This window comes from Gobius niger (assembly GCF_951799975.1).
Source record: "Gobius niger genome assembly, chromosome: 17".
NCBI lineage: Eukaryota > Metazoa > Chordata > Actinopteri > Gobiiformes > Gobiidae > Gobius > Gobius niger.
This window is the reverse complement of record NC_136868.1, coordinates 11003046-11027235: the sequence shown is the minus strand read 5'-3', so window position 1 is coordinate 11027235 and position 24190 is coordinate 11003046. Positions and strand designations below refer to the sequence as shown.

General features: G+C 41.5%; 2 protein-coding genes across 7 annotated transcripts in view; one reads left to right on the top strand and one right to left on the bottom strand.

The window, feature by feature from the left end:
- LOC306976799 (cyclin-dependent kinase-like 5) overlaps nt 1-18309 on the top strand; it is a 53572-nt gene extending 35263 nt beyond the window's left edge. The window contains exons 10-20 of one of the 6 annotated variants that reach the window (XM_079574875.1): nt 1699-1779; nt 5622-5788; nt 7986-8964; nt 9721-9822; nt 10153-10258; nt 11224-11332; nt 11707-11812; nt 13213-13335; nt 15582-15734; nt 15824-15844; nt 17018-18309. In XM_079574875.1, coding sequence (XP_079431001.1) covers nt 1699-1779; nt 5622-5788; nt 7986-8964; nt 9721-9822; nt 10153-10258; nt 11224-11332; nt 11707-11812; nt 13213-13335; nt 15582-15734; nt 15824-15844; nt 17018-17371 — 2301 coding nt within the window. In that variant the 3' untranslated portion in view covers nt 17372-18309. The remainder of the gene's footprint in view (nt 1-1698; nt 1780-5621; nt 5789-7985; nt 8965-9720; nt 9823-10152; nt 10259-11223; nt 11333-11706; nt 11813-13212; nt 13336-15581; nt 15735-15823; nt 15845-17017) is intronic. The other 5 variants (XM_079574877.1, XM_079574878.1, XM_079574876.1 and 2 more) reach the window with 5 other exon arrangements.
- Nucleotides 18310-19966: 1657 nt separating this feature from the next.
- LOC306977365 (retinoschisin-like) lies at nt 19967-24120 on the bottom strand (the record flags this gene model as incomplete). Its single annotated transcript, XM_079575666.1, has 6 exons — nt 19967-20463; nt 21754-21949; nt 22096-22237; nt 23326-23518; nt 23602-23627; nt 24069-24120. 6 exons carry the CDS (start codon nt 24118-24120, stop codon nt 20308-20310), a joined length of 765 nt encoding a protein of 254 aa, XP_079431792.1. The 3' UTR covers nt 19967-20307.
- Nucleotides 24121-24190: the final 70 nt, after the last annotated feature.

The window sequence follows — 24190 nt, the reverse complement described above, 5'->3', positions numbered from 1 at the left end:
CTACGCAGAGGAAGTTTAAAAATAGATATAATAATCGTACACTATAGGGGGCAGCAGAGGAAGAGAAGGGGAGAGTTCAGATTTTTGACAGCCAGGTGAAAGGAGCTGTTCAAAACGTACAGCTGTGTGTATTTTTGGTGACCCCTGTGTTGTGATACACTTTCTAGCCCCACGATAGGGAAAGATTTTTCATCTAAAAAAAACAAAAAACTATCCTGCAACTTTAAGCCTAACAGCTAATTTTTGCATTCTTTTTCTAGATTTAGTCATTCTAGCTTATGTCTATTTACCGAGCGTTGAAGAGGTTCCGTGAACAGATTGAAACAAAAAATCAATTTCTTCTGTGTTGACATAATGGTGTTTCAATAACATGTTGGCCTGGCTCTGGATTAATCTAACACTCAATACAGAAAGCCGTTTTCTAATACAGCAGCACGAAACCAGACGCTTTGATTGATGTCTCTTTGAAGCGGGCTGCACCGGCTGAGCACCTGCTGCGATATTTATGTAACATGGGAACAAAAAGAACAGCGAGTGGACATTTGACTCGAACCCACAGTACCTTTATAAAGGACTTGTACAGGGAACGAGTCGATATCAGAGCAGTACATTACAGCAAAAGGGTGAAACCATTGGAAGAATCAGTCACCATTGAGGTACACATTCACACTTTGTACGCGACAATATCTGACAAGGAGCCAGAAAATCAACAATAACAATTAGCTATTTTATGCACCAGTGGAAGAATCACTGGCAAGAACAATGAAAATGATGCTTTGTGTGAAACATCAATTATATAAATGGGCAAAATGACATTTTAATGGGTGTTATTAACTTGGCTGTTAATTAAGGAAATAACAGCATGAAAAAGAATGGATAAAGAAGCCAGAACAGGAAATCTGGTCAAAGATTACGTCATTTACAGAGACATTTTTGTGGCACAACCTAATTATTATTATGTAAATTACAAATATGCCTGCACAGTTAGATTCATCCCAATTAAGTGGAAAACGCAGTTTGAGTGATAACAAGAAGCAAATCATAAACACTGCACTTAGTAAGAAATCCTTTGGATGTAACTAAGCACAGTATCTTGAGTCTATGGGCCTTACATATAAAACCAGCTAATCCTGTAATGTCGACCTCTACAATGCAGGTCAAACTCGGAAAATTAGAATATCGTTCACAAGTTCATTTATTTCTGCAAAGCGACATATGTCAAGCCTTTATTTGTTATCATTTTGATGATAATGGATTACAGTCCATTTTCAAAATATTCTAATTTTATGAGATTTTTATTTATTTATTTTTTCAAGCTGTGAGTCATAATCATCAAATAAAGGCTACATGTCTCACTTGGCATGTAATGAGTCTATCATATATTACTTTAACAGTTGAATAACAGAAATGAATGCACTTTTTAATGTGTTTCACCTGCAATGCTCTGAAATGCATGTGTTTCTTGTATTAGTGCAGCAGTTCATATTTCAGTCCTCTTTCAAATGTTAATGCTCCCAGATATTTGCAGAGTCAACACAGTCATGATTTGAAAACGAAACTCAGATCCAATCACACTCGCAATGCTAAAAATTACAGATTTTCCAGAACGATGCAGAACGATGCAGCCCTACAAGCTTGCAATAAGTCTGGCTGCTTTCCACATGTCTAACAGTATCCTTTTTTTCCCTTCACTTTCAGTTCCCGTCGGTGAACCACCCACAGACATTAGAGCGCAGATACCTGGGCATTATCGGTGGAGCTTTACTGGACCTTCTCAAGGTAAAAGAAAATGGACAACGCCGTTTCTATCTTCGGTTAAACCCTGCCCACATGCACTATTAAAAGCTCAGCCTGTGTCCACTCCGCCCCCCTGTTCTCTGGAACTACTAAAAGCTATGCTGTCCATGTTTTTTTGCATGTCTATTAGCATTAACATTGCTGCAGCATTTCTTGGCGCATATCCCGGTGCTGCTGTGTCTGCTGTTACATGTTGAGAATGTGGGCAGCACTTGTGGAGTTTTTCACCAGCAGATAATGACTCACTGCTAACACAATGTCAGTTGAGGCCTGACTTTAGCAAAAATCTGCTTCTCTAATAAAGGCTTGTTCAAAACAAACACCATTGGCATATTAATAATTACTTACATTGTTTTAGAAGCAGGGAGCAAGAGGAATTGTTATCGTCAGTCATTGAAACAAAAGCTGCCCCCACGATGTACTCTTGTGAATGCGAGTGCTGGGAATGTGGCTTAGCAAGAGAATGAGCTGTTACTGCACTTGTAGCATTTGCAATATTAACCCTTCAAAGCAAATGCCCAACCAGATGTGGTGCACAAACCTAATTTACTCCCTGTTTATATCTGGTTTGCCACATCGTCCTGTGTAGATTCATATAAATTCATAGAACTCCTTTATGTCTGTGTCTAAAAACATATGTAACTCATCTATATCATATATCATAACTTGTATATTTAAAGGGCCTAGATGCAAGTTGTCATTTTTATACTCACTACTGCCACCTCAGGTCTTATGCGTAATTGCAGTCTCTATATTAAGCTTGTGCATGACGGCACTCCGGACCGAATTAACACTTTTTTAAGCGACAGTGCAGGATTTGAGAGGCAGTTGTAGTGAATAGGTCTGGGCTCATTCTACATTAGGACATGACTGGAACATGTGGGAGGAGGAAAATACATAATATTAACATTTTTAAACTCTATATAGTCCCTTTAAGATCTCTATCATAAGTTGCATCACGCCTACGTCTAATACTGTGCAGGTCTAAATTTCTTTTTCTTTTATCTGCAGTAAAAAGTACATAGAAACAGGTGTCAGGATTTATTTAATTAATTTACTAATTTGTCACGATTACATTTCACACTTTGTGCGGCCTGTTCGGTGACACAGCGGCGTGGAGCAGGCTGACTTTTATGATAATGGCGCCGTTGACTCATTAGACACAACTGTTGGGTTTTCGAGAGCTGTAAGAACTGAGACCGGGGTGGGCAGACTATAGTGGAAGTAAAAGGTGCTTATTCACTCAAGTAAAAGTAGGAAAGTATAACGAGGAAAAATTGGACTGGCAGAAGATACGAAATAATATTTAGTGTATTAGATAGTTAATAAAAGATTTTTGACAAGAAGTTTAAAAGAAGTTTGACAGTGTTGTATATGTTTAGAACCAATATAAACATGTGAATCTGTGCCTGAACTTTGTTTTAGGTTTAATTTTTGAAGCTGATTTAACTGTCAGTTGTTACATTGCACACAAACAATATGGCCCACATAATATTGGCTTCACGCATTGGGGTTTTTCAGGCTGAATAATGAATGTATTGCCTGTATTCAGGGCGACATATGCTTTAAACGAGGTATAACATGACCAGTTTTGATAAAGAGGGGGTATTATGCTTTTTTCAGCCACATAGCACCAGTCTATGGCACACTACAATGATGACAAAACCTTCTGTTGGTCTGTAAATGCAGTAAATTACAATAACTGCCTTGTATAAAATTGCTCTTTCAAAATGGCGGTAGCGAAAGACTTGAAATAGGCCTCTGTCTCTTTAAGAACCTCTGACCCTTTCCGACACGCCCCCTCCACACGCTGTCTGTGGCATCACAACACTGCGCTCGTTGTCTCAACTGTATTGAAACTACGATCGGTGCATTTTAATTTTTATTGTTGGAAAGGAGCTACTGTTTATCACTTTGTGAACAATGGCCACACAGGATATTATTTGGAGACAAACCTTCCACACCGGACGCTTGGAAGGGGCTCTTGCCTGAAAAATAACTGCTGTTTGGAGGCTATCTCTTTGCATCTGCCATGCCCTATGGATCTCTAACTATACCCCCATGGACGACACCAGGATCTGCAGGAGCCCATACGATTCAAAAGACGGACATTATCTGTGCAGGTGGACAATGGTTTTTCGAGTTTACCCGTTGGCTTGTTATAATCGACTACAGCTCATTGTTGATGAAAAGTCTGCAATAAACCACAAATGTGTAAAGCCAGGCTCATTGTGTGATCATCGTAAAGGCTGCTTCAAGTAGTTGCCTGCTTTATTTACGTTATTTGTGCATAATATGCTGCCTGTTTTCAATGAATGTTGTGAAGGTGAAGGTTGTTAGCTTGTCGTGGCTAATAGTGCCTTAGCTCCGGGAGAAAACCACTCGGCTACGACTCACTGTAGATGAAATGTGAGCAATAAACTACGAAATCAACAATCCAGGCTCCGTGTGTGATCATCATAAAGGCTGCTTCAAGCAGTTGCCTGTTTTAGTGACGTTTTCAATGCATAATATGCTGCTTGTATTCAGTGAATTTTCCCGTTAGCTTGTCGCGGCTAGCTTGTTAGCTCCGGGAGAAAGCCACTCGGCTATGATCCATTGTAGATGAAATGTGAGCAATAAACTTCCAAATCAACAAGCCTGGCTCCGTGTGTGATCATTGTTAAACGGTTCTTTGTGTGTGTGGTGGTTTTATTGACTTTATGTGTGCATATTTCTCGTTTTCACGTGATGACTCGAGGTTTAGCTTAGCATTAGCTTTCTCCGGAGGCTCTGTGCATCATCAAGGCCCAGCGCAGAACCAGACACTGAAATAAGCGTTCTTGTCACCGGTTTTAATCCTGGGTGTTTCGGTAACAGAAACACTGATGTGTGTCTTTGTAAAAGTCTGCGGTGGCTCCGGTTCACAACACATGAGGCTAATCCTCCATGATGACTCTGTTTACATCTTAGGGCTGGACACTGCGGGGAGGGGGTTCTGCTGAGGAGCAGTGGTTGGTTACTCGGCTGGTGACGAAAGGTCGGAGGCGTATCCTGGAGGTCGGAGGCGTTTCCTGAAGGAATCAGGCGTTTTATCCCTAAAATGGCTGCCATCGGAGTTTTTACAGATTACTCGAAAATACGTGAATGTGCTAAGGCAACACTTCAGGCATGTTTTTAATGAGGGAATGACTTAATAACATGATGTAAAGCTTGAAAAAGTCGATTTTGCATAATACCCCCCCTTTAATCATCTTATGGATGCAAGTACAAATAAACAAAATAGATTGCTTTTAAAGGAACAGGCCACCGTTTTTCCATACTGAGATATGTTCTTGCCTGAGCTTAGACGAGTTGATACGTATCTGTCTGGACTTTGTGCGTGCCCGTGGAAGAGCGTGGTAGCTTCCAACTTCACCCCCTTTTGGAGCTATAGGAATACATTGGGAGAGGCCAAATGCTACCAACATCTTATTGTGACTGAGCGCACGCACAAAGACCAGACAGGTACGCATCAACTCGTCTAAGCTCAGGTAAGAACATGTGAAGAAATGGTGGCCTGTTCCTTTAACTCTTAAAACCCACCTACACAAGTAAGTTTAATGTATTTTATTATCCAGGCATTTCCCAAATCTACACGACGCATGGAAACGCGAGGAACCATCTTAGATCAGTTTGTTGTTAGCTTTCAAATCAGGCGTTATACTGGCCTAAAGGCTGTAAGAAGTTTTTAGATTTGGGTAAAGCTGAACTGGAGAAAATGCACTCCTCTATCATGTATTTCAAAATTAAAATCTCTTATGCAAATCAAAGCCCACCTTCTCTTGTGTGTCTTTGTCTCTCAGAACCTGCTCCTGCTGAATCCCACCGAGCGGTTTCTGACGGAGCAAAGCCTGAACCACCACGCCTTTCAGGCCGCGCGTCACGTGGACCGTCCCGGACCGCCCACCCCCACACCTGTGCGCTCGTCCAAGAGGAAACCACACCACGGAGACAACACCACCCCGAGCAGGTCTGTGCCACACCCAACAAAAACTATAATCCCTGGTCAATACAGGGTCTCCAACCTTGTCCTCCCGTGAACTCAGATATCAAAGAAGAGAACGCAGCAGTGAACCGTTGCCTGTGCACACTGACAGTGCTAATTCACAGATAACTACTTGGTCAAATGCATTCATCGCAGCAGCTCTGAATCAGTCCCCTCCCCGGTAGTTTTCCATTTTTGCACCGCTTTCTGAGCTCATCATCCGTGACAGCTGTGATATTTGTCTGTCTAAACGAATTTCTCGGTGTTCATTTCTGCGGTAAAATGTTGCTATAGTGACATGGCGTGTGATTTCAGTGGTTTTGGCTTCGATAATAGGGAACTAATAGTGATTTATGTACCATAGATGACTCATAAAAGTAGGTCATAAACAGAAACAAGCTCACTTTTCATTTTCTGTTTTTTTTCCCCCCGAAGCACATCTCTAACATCCAAGTCCCCCAATCCCTTGTATCCTCTTATCTCACTTTATGTTCTGTTTCATAAATCTGTATTCATAAACCTCATGAGTCAGGACAAGAAATAGAACTGTAGCTGTAGGCAGGGCCGTAGCCAGGATTTAAAAAACAGTGAGGTCCGGATAATTCTTTAAATCGGGGGGTCTGGGGGTCCTCCCCCAGGAATTTTTTTAAGATTCAGATATAATTTCCTGTATTTTAAGTGATCAAAAACACTTTTGTCTCATCCTTGAGCCATTTTCAAAAATTGCTTTTTGTTGCACCGTTTGGGACCAGGAGGCCTGAGTGAATGTGGTGAGTGAGTGGATGGTGGTCGGACATGCAGATGGTGCAGACTGGCCTCACTTCCATCAGTCGACCCATGGGCAGTGGGTGCAGCCGTGCACCCCATGAAGTGTTAGGTGACAAGTCACGAACCCCCTACTTTGACATGATGAATATAACAAAATAAAATATCTATTTAACATCTATTTCATCCATTATTACTGTGAAGCAGGTTTTACAAACAGTTTTACTCGCCTGAGTGAGAGGCAATAAGAATGTCTTTATTATATTATTAAATGAAAATTGTTGTGAAAACGAGGCTGTGGGTGTGAACGGGTAAAGCTGAGTGTTTTGCTTTGGCTCATTCTGAACATCAGACTCTGGTTTGGACACTGCGCTCTGGCCCCGCCCCCTCTGCGTCGCCCTCACTGTCAAACCACTGGTCGCTACAAAGGTGAATGCGCTGGTTTAAGCTCTCATTAAAGCGAAGATCATTTATACACAGGACATTCTTTGCATGAGACAGAAACAAAGTGAGCAGCAGAGGAAGCGATGATGAGGCACAGACGCTTCTCCTTCTCCTCTCGCTCCTCAGATCAGAATGAGGAAAACTCCTGTTGTAAATCGAGGTCACCGTGACGGCGCGCGCTCTGGCTCCTCTCTCTTTATGACAGAGCATAGAAATTGCATCTCAATCAAACTTTGGCGCGGTTCATGCGCTGCTGTTGTAGTGAGGCTGACGCACAGCCGCGCCTCCGCGGAGTTTTACGCACTCGGGTCCAAAGCGGCTCATGAGGTCCGGTTTTAGAGTGGACACATTTAGGTTCAGAACAAGCTCATCCACGTCTGAACTAGAGGCTCTTCCGCCTGTAGAAGCGCGTGTTTACAACATTCATTTGCGCAGGATTCAATGTGAAAAAAAAAAAAAAAAGCTAAAATTTTTACCGAGGTCCGGACCTCGGTGACCTCAATGGTAGATACGGCCATGGCTGTAGGGGAATATTGTCCTTTGGATGTGGTTCATCCTTCAATGCCACTGGGGCAACATGTCTTGAGCAGTGGGCGCATGTGTGCAACGAAGGACCCTTCTCCTTCAAAGTTGAGCTAAGCTTGTGGTCAGAGACACAAGCCACTGTGTATACACAGCCCACTGTGTATATATTGGCTTGATGGGGAAAATTGTTCTGGAGGCAAATTCACCCAGATACAGGGGTGTCCAATCACAAATCACAAATTACATGGTAAAAAGTCTGGAGTTGCAGACAATAGGAGAACAAGATAAGTCTACAAACATAGCAACGCTGTGATAGCAACAAGGAATATTCACCTTTCAGAACATGCTGTGTAGAAGCTTTGAGGCACATGGAAACTCCACACAGAAACTCCCCCAGCAAAAATCAATTAATCTCTTAATGACATCCACTTTTCTCATTATTGCTCAGGAGTCAGGGGGGGAAGAGCTCGGGAGGTCATCGCTCCAGCAGCCGGGAGTGCTCCAGCCTGCCGCGCCACGAAGACGTCCAACCGAACAACGACTGCTTCCTGAACGGCAACATGCCCGCGGCCCTCAACCTCAGCCCCACTCTGCACCCCAAAAACTACCAGCCCTCCCTCTTCAACCACTCCACCTCTTGCAACATGGATTTGGCCAGCAGCAACCTGCCGCACCTGCTCAGCTCCAGCGAGGGCCAAAGCACGGCAGACTTTGACATCAACATCAGCTCAGAAGGATACCTCAAGTCCAACTTCCGCTCCCAGACGCGCCATTCGTTTGTGGAGGGGAAGACCAACACGCTTCAGTCAGGAGACAAACATAACCGGCACTATGTGGACACGCACGGCTCGGCTTCCTCTGCCAATAAGTTTGCCTATCTGAACTTATCCAAAAGCTACGGCAACCTCAGCGACGCTAAGTCCGTGGGGAATTTGAACGACGTGCACCTTTACGCGGACGAACCCACCTCTCGATACTTCCCCTCCAGTTGCCTTGACCTGAGCGCCGCCCCGAGCAGCCCCGCCGCGTCCCGCAGAGTGGACCGGCTCGGGCCAATCAGCAGAGGCAGCATGCGCGAGAGAGAGAGCAACACGCTGGACTCCTCTTACCGACGCTCCTCCACACGTCATAAAAGCTCGGAGGACGGGGACGAACCGGCGGAGGACAGGGGTCACGGCCACTCTCTCTCCGCCCCACACGAACCTCTGTACGGTCAGGGGTACACCAGCCCGTTCTCCTCCCAGCAGCGGCCCCATAGACACTCCATGTACGTGCGCCGGGACCACCAGAGGACCCACGAGGAGGGGCTCTCCGTGGGCCAGGGCATCCCGACCCGAGCCAGCAGCCTCCAGCTCCTGTCCCCACAACTGCAGCACCGAACACTGCCTCGTCACGCCGGATCGTCCAGAGAAGACGACATGAGCAGGGTCAGTCCCACTCCACTCTCTCCTCTGTGGGAAATCCCATGGGAATTAATCATAGAAGCCTATACCTGTGCGGGTTGGCTAGAGCAAGGACACAGAGCTTTTTAATGAGTGCTTTAAGATGTTCCCCAGATGTTCCCCAATAGCAGCATCATGCTCAGAAGAGTAGGAGAAAGTTTGAATGATTAATGATGAATAGATTGATGAATAGAAATGTTGTCTTACCATAGTGCCCTTTTGCCACTCTACAAATGTTCAAATTACTTTGGAGGCTGCACAAATTATTGTTATTACAATATTAGTGGACACAGTTGTAGTTAGTTATAGTAGTCATAATTTTTCAAACTTGGTTTCTATTTTTGCTGTATTTTAGTCCTGACATATAACATATTGTTTATGATTTTATATGATTTTATATGATTATTTTATACACATGAGACAATCATCAAAACCATCAGTTTATTCTCTTATTGTACAGCCGTATACCATGCACTGGTTTAAAAATGCTTAGAAATAGGAATATTTTTAAAGTTTGTTGTGTTTTTGTGCCCCTCCTACATGTCTGTAATTATTACTATTATTCTACCGACCTCTAGCCAAGTGCCGAACACTGCTTGTTAAAGTGGATTTTCTTGCCAGAACATGTTATGTTTATTTTTACTGTACTGTGTCCGCAAATGCAGGATGACTTTACCTTGTGCTTTTGCTTGTGCTGCAGTGCTGAGCTCACTTCATGCTTCATCATGTCTCCATTAACAGAGCGAACAGGCTCCCACTGAGGTCAGCCACAGCAGACCCCCCATAAGAGACTCAACAAGGGACAACACCACATCTTTTCACTCACAGCGGCAAAAAAACGAGGTCCGACATTGTGCCTGCTCCCACCTCTCCCCACCCACACCCAGTCTCTGCAAGTGCGGTGTGGGTGGATTCTGCTACTGTCATGCCCTGCTCTCTCTCTCCTCTCTGCATCTAATGCCTCCTCATTTTCTCTGTATGCTTTGCTTCCCTCTCATGTGACTATTAAGATAGCACAGTCACTGGAGAAAATAACAGCATTGGCTGCAATTTTTAGCAACCACAGTTGGTAAATCAATAATTTTCTTGGGCGTGCAAAATGAAATACGTAGCTCCAATGCAAAGTGTTTGGCCTCCACGGTTTTCATGTGACCCTCACGTGTGATGACTTAGGTCGGCCTGTATCACGAGCCGCAGGGAGAGGATGGCAGCTCCAGTAAAGAGAACCGGAATATCTACAGCGAGTCTATGCCCCGGAGGGTGGGCAGCTTCTACAGAGGTGGGTTCAGCCAGCTATTGAGAGTCATGTGCAAAACAAGTAGCACGTGCAAGCAGCAGTTATTTACACATTTTCAGCTCACACATCATTCTCTAATTTACATATAAGATATCCTATTCCTGTAATACATACAGTTTCAAATAGTAAATTAGTTGCAACATGCCCAAAAATAGCCATACACTATTTTCCAGCTTGCACTTGCTATTCAGCACCTGTCTTGATACATGACTCACTATGTACCATCGACAAACACACATTAGTAACGGAGACTATGACGGCCCCCATATTATACTTTTCTCCACTTTAGTTTAAAAATAAGCTGCAGAATAAATTGGTTTGGCAAATGATCCTTTTTGTTTCTTCAAATGTAAGTGACATTTTATTACATATAAATATATATATATATATATAAACAATAAATATTAAAATGAGTATCAGTAACCCTATTATCTCAGCAGATGTCTTTATGAAACACGGCTAATACTAGAACTCTTATTGATCAGGTAAAACATTGTGCCCGCCTGCATTACTGGACTTTTAGCTACTTCCCCGAATTGCCTTTAATTGGCAAGACAATAAACAATTGAAATCAATAAGGTAAAGTGACAATGTTATGCCTAAAGGTGGTATATAACACTAGATTGTAAGATATCCAAGGCACTATTAAAGTCCACCCATTTGCAGCTGTTACAAATGAGTTTCCATACAGTTGCAACAAAGTAATTTCCCCGTTATGGGACAAATAAAGCTGTTGTTCTAGCTTATAGATCGTATCTTATAAATGCCCAATGATAGATAACAAACATAAACTAAAAGAATGGAGATATCTTTGTAATAAAACAGAGATACTGCCAAAACCCTTTTATTTTCTCACCACAGTAGTCACTAACAATTTATAATACAGACAGAAATATCCACTGAAATGTCAAGGGTTAATGATGATTTTTGTTCTGCTGTGTGTTCAGTCCCCTCTCCGCGCCCAGACAACTCGTTCCATGACGGCAGGGGGCAGAGGGCGGGGGACAGCGGTGGTTTGACAAACCACTCAAAACGTCAGCCCAACTTCGACCCGTGGTAATTATCTGAGTAACATGATCACACTCTCCTCCATGGCCATCAGACACACACAGGGTTTAATGTTGTGTAAGAGCTCATATTCTGCTAAACTCACTCTCAAGAAAGTATAATCTGTTGTTCCTTCGTAATTAACATAACTGGAGCTGTTATTCGTTTCATTAATGTTGTGGCCAGAAGATACAGTATTGGATATTGTATGGAGTTTTATGGCACAGAACCTGAGGACTGATTTACTATAATCTGTTTTCCACTGTATGTATTATTGTAAGTTTTAGCATTGGTAATTGATAAGGCTTATGCATGAAAAGGTGATAGCATATCTGTAAAAAAAAAAGTGATTTAGTTTTTGTTTTTTTCCTTCTTTGTCAAAGGAATGGTCCGGACACTGTAGTTTTAAATCCAACAGAGCCATCCAAAGAAAAGGAGAAGCAGGGTTTCTTTAGAGCAATAAAGAAGAAAAAGAAAAAGTCACAGTTGGTGAGTTATTGTAAACACTGTTGATGACATCGCTCTTTCTGGACATACCATTTCTATCAGGCAAAACTTTATGACCACTGACAAATCAACAATACTAGCTTGGCAAGCTAGACTACTACTGCTTTTCCAATTGTTTACAAAGTTGTGTAGTCTGGTAGTCGCCGTTATCTCTGCGACTTCGGAAGGGCGTGATTGGCACACGAATGAACCAATCAGAGAAACGCACTGTTCGTCCAACATGGTGGCTTCGTGTGTGTGAAAACCAATGGCCGCTGGTTGCACTGCTTTATGACCGCGATGCTAGGGGCTGACGTTGCTGCAGTACCTCCATATATGGGTGGCAAAACAATCTAGTTTTCCATTAGAAAGCATTGCACTTTCTACACGTTTTCAGCAACTGTTAAGCCTGGTTTCTAATTTTTTTTTTAACTAGAAACACTTAAAGAAACCAGAGTGGTTTTCGTAAGGTACATTTTAGAAATCTTGTATACTGATGAGGGCCGAACTTTGGTTGACAGGCGTGGCTACGACCGAACTACGCGCCCCACGAGGACGTCTACAGTGAAGATCCCGCCCCTTATGCCCTTTTTAGGAACATGATCCATCAGAACAGGGTAGAAGGAGTCTGTAAATCCGCCATGATTTCCCTTTCGAACTTGGTCATTACGGTAAACGGGGCGGAGTGAGGAGATGGAGTCTATTAGTTATTATGTCTATGGTGAAAACATTCAATTTAATTAATAATATCGCACTGCAAATCGCCCTCTTATGCCAAATCAACTGGCGAACTACTAAACTATTTTAATTACAGCTGAAAAGTTATGTAGCTCATTCCGAATGATACACTTAAGTCTTTCGCATTGGGGTGTTTAAAATTTGCATCTGTGATTGGAACGATTTAAACCATGATGGGTCACGATTGGCTCCGAGCAGACCCCCCCAGACAACCTCTACTGCCTTTGAATAGAAGCCGTAAAGTTTGTTTTATCCAGGCCACCATCATCCATCATGGTATATGTCAGTAGGGGAAATTTCATGGGTTTCAAGCAAGCTTCTTATCCTGGACCAAATAATGGACTGAACTAGGTCATGGTGTCTCCAAAACTGCTGCACTTGAGGGGTGTTTCGGGTCTGAAGTGTGACATTGGGCTATACAAAAGTAAATGTAACTTAATAAACTGCTGTAGCTTGAGAAGTGAATGCCAATATTGAACAATAGGAGTGGTCTTAAAGTTATGCCTGATTGTTGTATTTTGTGCCTGTTTCTTGGTGTCCACATCTTCTCTCTGGAGTGTTTTTCCTCTGCGCTGCTTGTCTTCTGATTGACCATTTCTCCCTGTTATTGCAGTTGTGGCCCACATATTTCCCTGTCCCATCAGTGTTGTGCCTCTGTATTCCAGATTGAGGTGCCCGATCGAAGACCTCCTGTCCTCAAGAAAAGTCTTTTCCCCTTGTTTAGCCCAAAGAATCACATAAAGCGTAGTTCGTCTGTGAGAGTGCTCCCTGTAGTGTCCTCTCCCATGGTACTTGTTAAACACCTTACCCTCTTCTTTATGTCATAACTTCACTTGATTTGCATGCATCAATAGTACTCATTTGAATATTTGTTTTTACATTTTTATATGTTGAAACATCTTATTCGTAAATCATTGTTCAACCAACCAGATCCATCATAAACATTCTGACTATTCCACGGTAGTACACGCACATCTAGGTTAGGGTTATGTTTGGATCTGGTTGGGGATTTATGCTTTATTTGATTGTAGGGCTGCACAGTACATTGCAATTAATACTGTAATCCATATTGAAAGCTGAAGCTGCTCTTCTGTCTTCCATGTCATTTACTTTGTGCATCTCAAAACATTTATTTAGTTTCGTTATGGTGTATCTGTATAAAGTGTTCAAATTGGATTTGTTTAACACTGATTTGATCCAAAACATTGTCAAAATGCGCCTTTCAAAAGTTGCCCTTTGTTGTCCTTTGTTACCCACAGTGCATTGCTAATACTGTGCAGCCCTAGTTGTCTGTGATTGGTACCACGCTGCTAACAGCATGTCTTTTAATTATGATCTGAGGAGGAGTGAGAGAGGTTCTCACTTTCTCTGGTTACTACTACATCCCACATCCCTATTCTGGAATCTCTATTTTCTTTTTTCTTTTTTTAGCAACAATTTTACTGCACAAGAAGTGGATACATGGGGAAAACAACTGACTAGATTTGTTAGATGTAAAGTAGTCTATAATCTAAAATGCTTAGCTGAGTGCATCGCGGTGCTTGCAAACAGGTGTTGGGAATCTTGCTTTCCTCTGTGTTTCTATTTTTACATGACGGTTTGTTCAGATGTGAGGAGGGGTTGCTGCTGGTGCCATCGCAAAAACAAACACAGTCTGGTTGGCTTGACAGATGCTGGCTATACTGCACACCACGACCATCTTAAATGAAATAATCGGTTAAAATTGCTTGATATAAGAGCGCCAATCTTGACTTTGTGTGTGTTTGGACTAGTCTTAAAATAAGATTACCAGCTCGTCTCCATGGAGATGTTGCTGCTTTGTTTTGACTATTTGTGTTGACTACAGATTGCCAAACATGAGGTTTAATCCTCGTCCAAATGTTTCATTTTGATATCCAATAGCTATGTTTCATTTTGATATCCAATAGCTATGTTTCATTTTGATATCCAATAGCTAAAAGTTAATTGTTTGTTTCCATCAGATCATTAGGAGCATGTTTGGCTTAGTAGGCATATTTGTCTGTACTTCAACGTAATGCAACAGTTTAGATTCTCCTGACATTGCAACATTTACCTTGAATTTTTTATTTATTTATTTTTTGATTAGGACAGTGCGCATTAATCAACGCGTCAGCAGAAAGCCTCAATGTAAATGTACCAGAACTAGCATAATAGCTAACTTACATTCGTTGTCCTAAGGCAGGTAAAGAACCGAGCACCATTTCTCAGATTGCCTATACCCAAATCTAAAAGCTTTTTGAAAAACGCAACAAAACAGTGACAAAAAACATGACATAAAAAGCAATGAAAAAGCATCCATCCATCCATCCATTTTCTTCCGCTTTATCCGGGGCCGGGTCGCGGGGGCAGCAGTCTCAGCAGAGATGCCCAAACTTCCCGATCCTCACACACCTCCTCCAGAAAAAGCAACTCAATTTAAAAAAAAAACATGACAAAAAAGTTAAAAAAAAAAAAAAAAAAGAGAGAGACGAAAACAAAATTTGAAGCGGTTTGGTCGCGTTTTGTTTAATGTGCCAAAAACGACAATGTGACAACAAATTTGCGATCCATTTTGTAGGCCTTGGCTTTCAAATGAGGCGTTACTCTGTTGCTCTCCAGTTGAGAAGCTTTTAGATTTGGGTAAAGCCGAACTGGAGAAAATGTGCTCAGTTAAGGGGGGGGTAAGAGGCTAATTGACAGAAGAGAAATACAGACATAGTACATAGAATAGAACAAAGTTACAATCTTCCGAGAGAGTTCACTGGCCTCAAAAGTCCTTTCCCCAGAGACAAATATGTTTCAGGATTATTATACTTGCTTAATAATGACGATGCAAGATTACACATCACAGTTGTATCTTGTAACAGTAGCTTCACACAAGGAGGACAACACACCCACAGATGTGCTTAAAAACGATGAGGCATCTTACACCGTTTTAAGCACATTCACGTTGTCCTTGAGAAAAAGCCTGGATTTGTACAGGACTATGGTGAGCGGATGTAGATACTGACTGACTGTGTTCATCCCGGGACAGGTGCCCAACGAGGGGGTGGATAATGTCCTACAGAAGTCATCCAGGTCGGGACACGGGCGCCACAGATCCCGGGACAAGAGCCGAGAGCGCGACCAGGAGCGGGACAGGGACAAGGACTGGCCTCCAGAGAAACTGTCCGATTCACACTCTCCGGTATGAAACCGCACAGTGAATTTAAATGCAGATGTGCAACTTGAAATGCTTTATGACAAGTTTCTTATGTCATTCTAATTATTGCTTAGTTTGATGGGATAATTCATGTGGTAAGTATTAATCTCCATCAAATATCTGCAAACTGCTTCAGTTTAGACCCGGGCTGCTTACTTTTCATAGGTTCTATTCTATAAGTGCTTTGGGCTACACTTGCTTCTTCGTCTATTCCACCCACACATTATTATAACTCAATCATCAAAACTCAATCCTTTATATTAGCACAATACTTGAATAGATGCGTTGCCATGTTTACCAACGTAAAATACAAGCTGTAGTCCTCATTTAGGCTATGCTTTAATGGCTTTAAGTGCATCTGACAGATTTTCATGTTTGACTTCTTATTACTTTGATAGTATTAATGGATTGAAACTCAATTTGTATTTCTTTAAATATAATCAGTATTTAGCCATAATCACTGATATGTGTATCTTATATGTACAATTTAGAAAAGGAAGGAATAACATTTTTATTTAAAGCAAAACTATGTAACTGCTGCCCCTTGAGGCCACAAGCGCCACCGCAGGTGTCGTAGCATGTTGTGTTTTTGTACTCATTAATTGTCTGTGATAGTAAATACTACGCTGACAGAAAAGACAAAGGAGGGAGGGATATTGTACATCCAATTACACAATGGAGATAATTTTTTTTCACTCAAGCTTGGCTGTAAACACTGCTAAAGTGGCACTAGCCTGCAGTTAGATTTGCCCGTTAGCCTGTTAGCTTCTTCTTTGTGATCCCAATTAGTGTGTATTGGTGGCTCCGACCCAAAGGCAGGAAAGTTGCAATTGTCGTTTTCTGGCCAGAGACACCAGGGGGAGATGAAAGACCCCTCAATCATCCCATTTACACTTGTATTACCCCAGAGGGACTAACAAAAGGATGTATTAAGGCAAACTAGTTACTAAGTTCTCCTTTAACAAGTGAATTTTCTTTACTGGGGTCCGTGGAGGATCTTTGGCTCTGCTCACCTTATTCTGGAAGTTCCCGCAGTTGCCACCTTTAACTGTGGCCGCCCTTTCCCTAGTTTTAGTTTACATAGGACTGCAGACGTCAAGAGAAAATCAGTTACTACACAGACACAAAGCTGTGTTCAGGCCGCCCACAGAAACAGTGCAGTGTTGACTGATTTTACACAAATCAGTCTACTGTACATCATATTTTATATATATTTTGCAAAAAACATACAGTAGTCTTCAACATAATGTTTTTTTTGTCCATTTCAGAGTCAGCCGCTCAAGTCTCTGCGGAAACTCCTCCATCTATCCTCCTCATCATCCAATCAGACGGCTCAGTCCGACATGCGCTACCCTCCGATGCCCGCCCCCGGCTCGTCTCAGGGCGGGTTCGCGGAGGGCAGGGGCCACTCCGGGGTCAGTACGCCCCAGCTGAAGGCCCGCCAGTACCCGCACCCCTCGCAGCTGGAGTCCGGGTGGCACACATCCGCTTTAGGGCGCCCAGAAGGCAACCCTTACCCCGAGCAGATGAGCATTAAGGCAGGTCAGAACGGGCACGGTTTCGGACGGCCCTCGCGCTCCCGGATCCCAAACTTGAACGACCTGAAGGAGACGGCCCTGTGATCTCAGCTCTGGATCGCTCTGCTCCACTTTCCTCTGCCTCCCTTTGTTGCTCCTACTCGCTCCTTGCATAACACTACACCTGCCGCGCACACACTGCACTGATGCCAAACAATTCAACACTTTTGCTTGCTGAAGGTCTCCTACAGGCCTTGGTTTATGTCTTAATTTTTTAAAGCTTCCATGTTTGATAGACTTTATAGCATTATTTATGTAATTCTGAATATAATTTGTACTATAGAGTAAATATATTGCAGATCAAATATATATATAAATGGATAAGTGTAGATTTTAAGTGTATTTATGTTTCTTATGAATAGATCTCTGGTACATTTATTATGTAGTCTTTACTATAGGAACCTAAGGCATTTAACGCAGACACTTTATCATTGTTTAGGTCAGTAATGTTGGAAACGTTCATCTCACCCAGAGTTATAGCTGTTGCCTTTGAACATGAGTGAGAGAAACCACTGTAGTGCAATTAATGTTACACTCTATAATGTAACCAAGAGGTGTTTTAGGCTATTTATGGCTGGTATTTAGAAATGCAGCCATTTTAGATATTCTGGTGCCATGACCTGAGAGTAAACCTAAGCTACAGCGCCCTCTGTAGGACATAACGTGGCATTGCGCAAACCACTTCTAGTCGCACTAATAATGTACAGTATTATTTTGTAAGGTGTTAAATTTTATATACATTGGAATTAACCGCACATAAGGTGCTTTTGGTGCAAGTAAAAATCATGCAATTCATAAAACATGAATTCTATATGAGAAATTATAAGGATAAATAGAAAGTCTGTGTTATGTTGGACTGCTTTAACTCAATAGTATGTGTCCAATGGAAGGCTATAGTTTAGCCCAGTGTTTCCCAACCGGGGTACGGGGATCACGGGGGTGCTTGAGCACTGAACACGAGGTACTTGGAATTATTTCAGATTGTTAAAAAAAACAAATTTCAAAATTAATTAAAAGGGAATGTTAATTTTAATTATGCTATTCAGCAAAATCTTGGGAGTATTTTACTAACAACAAAAAATCTGGATAATATGAGTTTAGCTGATGACCACGTTGTGAAAATGTTGGCAGAATTCTTGAGGTAGGGGGTTCTAAAAACGACTCATGGGGTCCGCGAGCCAAAAAAGGTTGGGAACCACTGGTTTAGCCGTTTAAGCCAATTCTTTTGGCCATATCCGTCACTTTATGATAAATAGTGCTTCAGAAAAGCCCAAAAACTTAATTATGGTTGTCATTTTCCTGAAGAATTCATACCACCTAATATTGATATATATTTTTTTATTTACTTCTGTCTAGAGTTGACCTCCACACATTAGATCATGATTTTTTGCTGATAATTAGCATCATGGATCTTTTGTTTTTACCTTTTCAACTAAGAAAGAGAAGCAACATACACCAAAAGTTATATCTGAGGTGCACATGTTGAATATAATCTTCAAAATTCAAAAAAGCTGCTTCGCACACTCAGGTAGCTGATGCGATGTCCAACATATTTATTTAATAGGTAACGTTTCAGTAGAGCCTTCTTCAGATGTTTTTTTCTTTTCTTTTCTTTTTTTTTATCATAGTGCATGAAGAAGGCTCTGCAGAGAAGTAATCTATTTATAGACATTTGGCAAAAAGGTAAACAAATAAATAGAGCAACCTTTGAAAATGTTATATTAGCTATAGTGAATTTTTTGACAGCTAAGAGGCTTTTCCGAAAGAGTAGGACCCAGAAAGCATTCTTACCAAATCCGACGCTTGTATCACAAATTAAACTTTCTTTATCTAAAGTGGATTTGATCGTGGTTGGTGCTGATTCCAAATGAAATGTTTTGATACATTTACAAATATATTGATTTTAACTGCTGTAAGGATGTTAAGTATTTTTTGTCTTTATTACTGTTGTTGTTACAAGGTAATTTTTACAGCAGTTAGAAGAAGACAAAAGCCATTCCGGATGTATCACTTCATTTTCATTTTGAGCGGTCTGTCGGACATTTTTGATAATTTGTGTGAAGGAACATTTGATCACACTGAGATAAAGTGCCATGAATGAACTTTTACGTGGATCTTAAATTGTTTTAATGTTGCACTTTGAGAAGCCTGTGTGGGGCAGCAATATCCATATGACTTTGTACATTTCTCCTGGTTGTGGCAACGACTGGGAAACAAGTCTGTGGAGTGAGGACCATTTTTGATGTAACGGTTACTTTGAACTTGGACACACAATGCTATTCTATATTTGGGATCCTGGTTCTGCTGAAGGAGCACTGTGTATTATATTAATACTGCTGTGACTACTGTTAATGGTAATGTTTATAACAGAAGATGTTTCAATGAATCAAGTATGAAGTATGTGCTTTATTACAGACACAAATTAGTAGCATAGTCAGTGTTTTCTGCTTATTTTCCTTTGGGACAAAAGCATTTACATCAAAACACAATAAAATGCTCAGTTAGGATATTTATGTTTACATGTAACAGTGAACCTTAAATAAAGCCAACTCAGTTCATTTGACTCTCATGAGGGATGACCTTTTTTGTCAGAAGAAAAAAACAGACTAGAGTTGCAGTTGTAGTCATAGAATAGTTGTATTGTGGACATGTAGAATTTTTGTAATTGCTACATTTTGATTCATTTATAGTCCTACTTTAAGTCAATTACAGATTCTGAGTGCACAGCGTGTTTCTATTACACGTTGCCAAAATGGCTGATTTGCTTTTCCAAGCATTAGAGATTTTTAAAGTCATCCTCTGGACTGGGTTGTTTGTTTTGCACCACATAATTGACGACTTCAAAAACCACTACTACAATGGAACAACCCATGGACGACTGAGAGCTTACAAACATTTGCCTTTCCAGAGCTCTGTGACATGATGTTCTTTTGCAGTTATGTCCATCTTTACAAGGTTCTCGAAGGGAAGCAGTGAGATCTTCAGGGGTTGCACTTGTTCATGCACATGAGCAGCTCCATCCGGAGCGCGATGCGGGTGTGCCAGCCCAGAGGAAGGAGCCGGACGTACTGCGCCACAATGGGAGGCCTCAGCAGGTTCTGGACGGTGGAGGTCCGGTCTGAGTTCCCATAGAACACCTGGGATGAGAGGGAGAGGAGAGCGCACAGGTCTGGACGGAGTGATTTTACAGTCCATCATGTTTCAAACTAGGAGTGTCACAATATATCAATTTTCCGATATATCGCAATATTTTGAGGGACGATACGATACGGATACTTTTTATTTCGATAACGGTGCTTCTGATGACCTCATGCATATTAATGAGCAATGTCATGCATATTAATGAGGCAACACTGCTCCACTGTTTTCACAGTCAATAGAGCCCAACAATGATCAAGAATTCAGTTGCCAATAGAGAGCAGCACTGCAATTTTAAGTTCTTGGACCAAACACTCACACAAATATATTACTTTTAATGATGAATGATATATAGTATGTTAAAATAAAGGATAAAAGTAGCATGTTATTTTTGTGCAATATATCGACTATCGCAGTATCGGCGTATCGTGAGATAATCATTATCGTAAACCATGTATTGCGTATTGTATCGAATCGTGATGCACCCACCCCTAGTAATTAGAAACATATAAAGTCAATTAATATACAAATTATAGCAATGTATGTACGTTTTAAATCATGAAAAAAATACTTTCCGGCATAGTTATAGTATGTTAATAGATGGTAAGCACTTGCATATTTTTTTTTTTCTTTTAATGAACATGGCTTCTGTTGCCATGTTGTGACATCATCTGCATACGTAATAGCATGGTAATGGAAACAGGACATCTAATTCATTTATAGAAAAATCTGTGACTTATACTTAAGCCCAGTGTAAAGATTTTAAACCACCCAGGCGGAGACAAGGCTTGTGTTATAGTGGTAATCATAGGGAAACAGGACTGCAAAAAGCATTGTTCCCAATTACCATGCCATTTCTATCCTTTACCATGTTATTATTGTGTGGCAGTTTTGTTATAGTGTTTTCCCTGCTATTCCTACACCCAGGATCTAGGAACAGGAACAAGATTTTTAATAGACTTGTTATTTGGTAGAAAACAATGAGTGAGGTTTTGTTGGAGGAAAAAAAGCTTGAAAATGCGTGTGCCGTTTTTCCGGGACATTTTCACACGTCGCTTTTTTTCTTCATTGGACAAGTGTAAAACAAGCCTGGACCTGCTCCTCTGAGTTTCTGTGGTGCAGCAGCCACAGTACAATCTAAAGTGAATGTGAAGTAAATATCTTCTCGTCATTAGGAGGGGATCAACAGTAAAGGGCAGCAGATGAGCTAGAAACATTTGTATGTGTGAGGATTCAGTCAGTAAGACCCAACCGTTATTTATAGGTATGTGATTGTTCTGTGTTCTTACTCTGTTGTTTCCTGTCTGGTCTTTGTAGTAGATCCAGTTGAGGGTTTCCACAGTGCGGTACTGGATGCTGTACTTGGTGACCCACTCATCTGCGTCACAGCGGCCCTGAGTCAGTATCCCGGACACGACGGACACCTCCTTCAGGTCAATCTGAACCCACTGATTCTGGTCATTGAACTTTGACAGCCAGGCACATCTGAGGAAGTGAAACACGGCACTTTAAACAATAGCAATGTTATTATTTAAAGCAGAAATGATCTCTGACAAGTTTGTTTGACGTTTAACATTCGCCGTACTGACTATAGATAAACTAATAGTGTTCTGGGAGGTGCAGTGGTTTACCCAAAGCCCTGGTTGTTGAGGCGGGCCTTGCTGGGGAGCCAGGAGGAGTACCAGCCCGAGTACTGGTCTTGGTTAGAGCTGCTGATCTGGTCTGAGGTCACAAATCCAGACTCAAAGCCCAGAGCTCTGTGATAGGGGCACTCTGCGAAAGAGGAGGCATCTCTTTGGAGACATGATTTTGACTTTACTTTATTAATATGACGTGCTGTATAATGTTGTTTTCCTGATGACCATGATGTTAAACCTCTTAACCCCCACCTGAACCGAGCACGCTTTGGCTTTGTCCAAATCTAAAAGCTTCTTGAAAAAAGTGTCAACATAGCAAAGAACAAAAACGTAACAAAAAAGGCAACAAAATGTGCCAAAAACATTTTTAAAAAAGTGACAGAAACGTATAAAAAGGCAACAAAAATGTAATAAAAAGTGACAAAAACATAACAAAAAAAACAAAACAAAAATGCAACATGGCAACAACAGCTTTTGTAAAACTGGAGAAATTGCACAGTTATGTTGGGGGTTAAGAGGTTAATGTAACAGGAAATTCTCAAATCTCTATCCCACACACAGTAGATACTGTTTTGAATGTTTCATATTTTTGTCAAGTCGTGTTCTGTTTAAAGTTGCTATTTTTTTTTTCCTTTAGTTACATTGACTTCATTGATTCTTGATTTCATGTTTTTGTCCACCTGTTAAAAAGGTTTTAATTCCCAAAATACGTAGGAAGTTAAATTAAATTTGGTGTAGCAATAGGCCTATTGTCAGGCCTAGTTGTTTATTTCTAAACAAGGAATATTTTCTAGTCACAGGTGCACTGCAATACAACCAGATGGACAAGTGGTCAGACTATTGTAAACATAATATTCTCAGTATCCTGCATGTTTTTGGGGTCCATGGCAATTTTAAGATCCATTGTTCTAGGCTGACAATGAGGTTGATTTCATTATAGCACAAATGTTGTATTGGTGCAGGTTTGCGTGAGGGAGAGCAAAGGTGACCAGGCCAGTTTCAGATGTATCATGTTATCACCAGGTGAAGTCCTATTTTGAGACTCTAATCTCACACAGGTAATCTGATTTCCTCACTGCATCAGTCACGCCACTCGCTGCGATTAAAATTTTGCACAAAAAGAGAAAATGCATCTATAAAAGTGGCGCGAGTTGTTTCGTCTAGACAGTCATCAAATTCAACTCTACTGCAGGTTTGCTGATGAATGCAAGGTTTGGGTCTCACCAGGCATGCAGCTGAATAGTAGACTCTGGGGGGTAACCACGGACGGGACAGGGCTCGGTGTCGGCTGGGCAGATTCACAGTCGCAGGTGCACGCTCTCATGCTCCTCGGCCATGAGTCCAACAGCGTCTGGTCCTCCTGCTGCTCCTCCTGCTGCTCCTCCTGCTGCTCCTCCTCCACCTTCTCTGACTCCTCCTGGTCATCGAAGACATGTGGCAAATTGAAAAAAATCAGAGGTCTGAATCAAATCATGAACCGTATGTGTAACTGTGTCCTACCTCTTGTGAATGAACAGCGACGAGGACTGCCAGACATTATTGCATGCAGAAAGTATGAGACAAGTCATTAGTGAAATTCAAATAATCGTCATCAAGTGTTTTAGAAAAAAGCTCTAAAAAGGGTTAATTGCTGTAGATAAGGATCCAACCAATAATCAATAACCAATAATTAATTTTGTCTTCTTGTGTAACACTTGCAGAATGTTTTCTTTTCTATCAGACTTATCAGTGTGGTATGAAAAAAACACAACAGTCTGATAAATAACAAAACATTTCACAAGGAACTAAACTAGGTCTTAGCCAGAACACAGCCAGGACCAAGTGATCTGCACTTTCAATTTATTCCACACCCAGCAGCACTATAGTATAGCACTAAAACTTGCACTATAAATCTGTGCGCCACCAGCAGTACCCATACCACGTACTACACCCCTGTTACTGCCTTCTACAATGAGCCTGGGACTCACCCTGAGACAGAAGCAGGAGGAACAGCGCTGCAGCTCGAGGTGTGACCTCCATTTTGCTCAAACTGAGCAGGGATCCGGTGACTTTGATACTGAAAGGAGGATGGGATTAGAGTAATCCATGG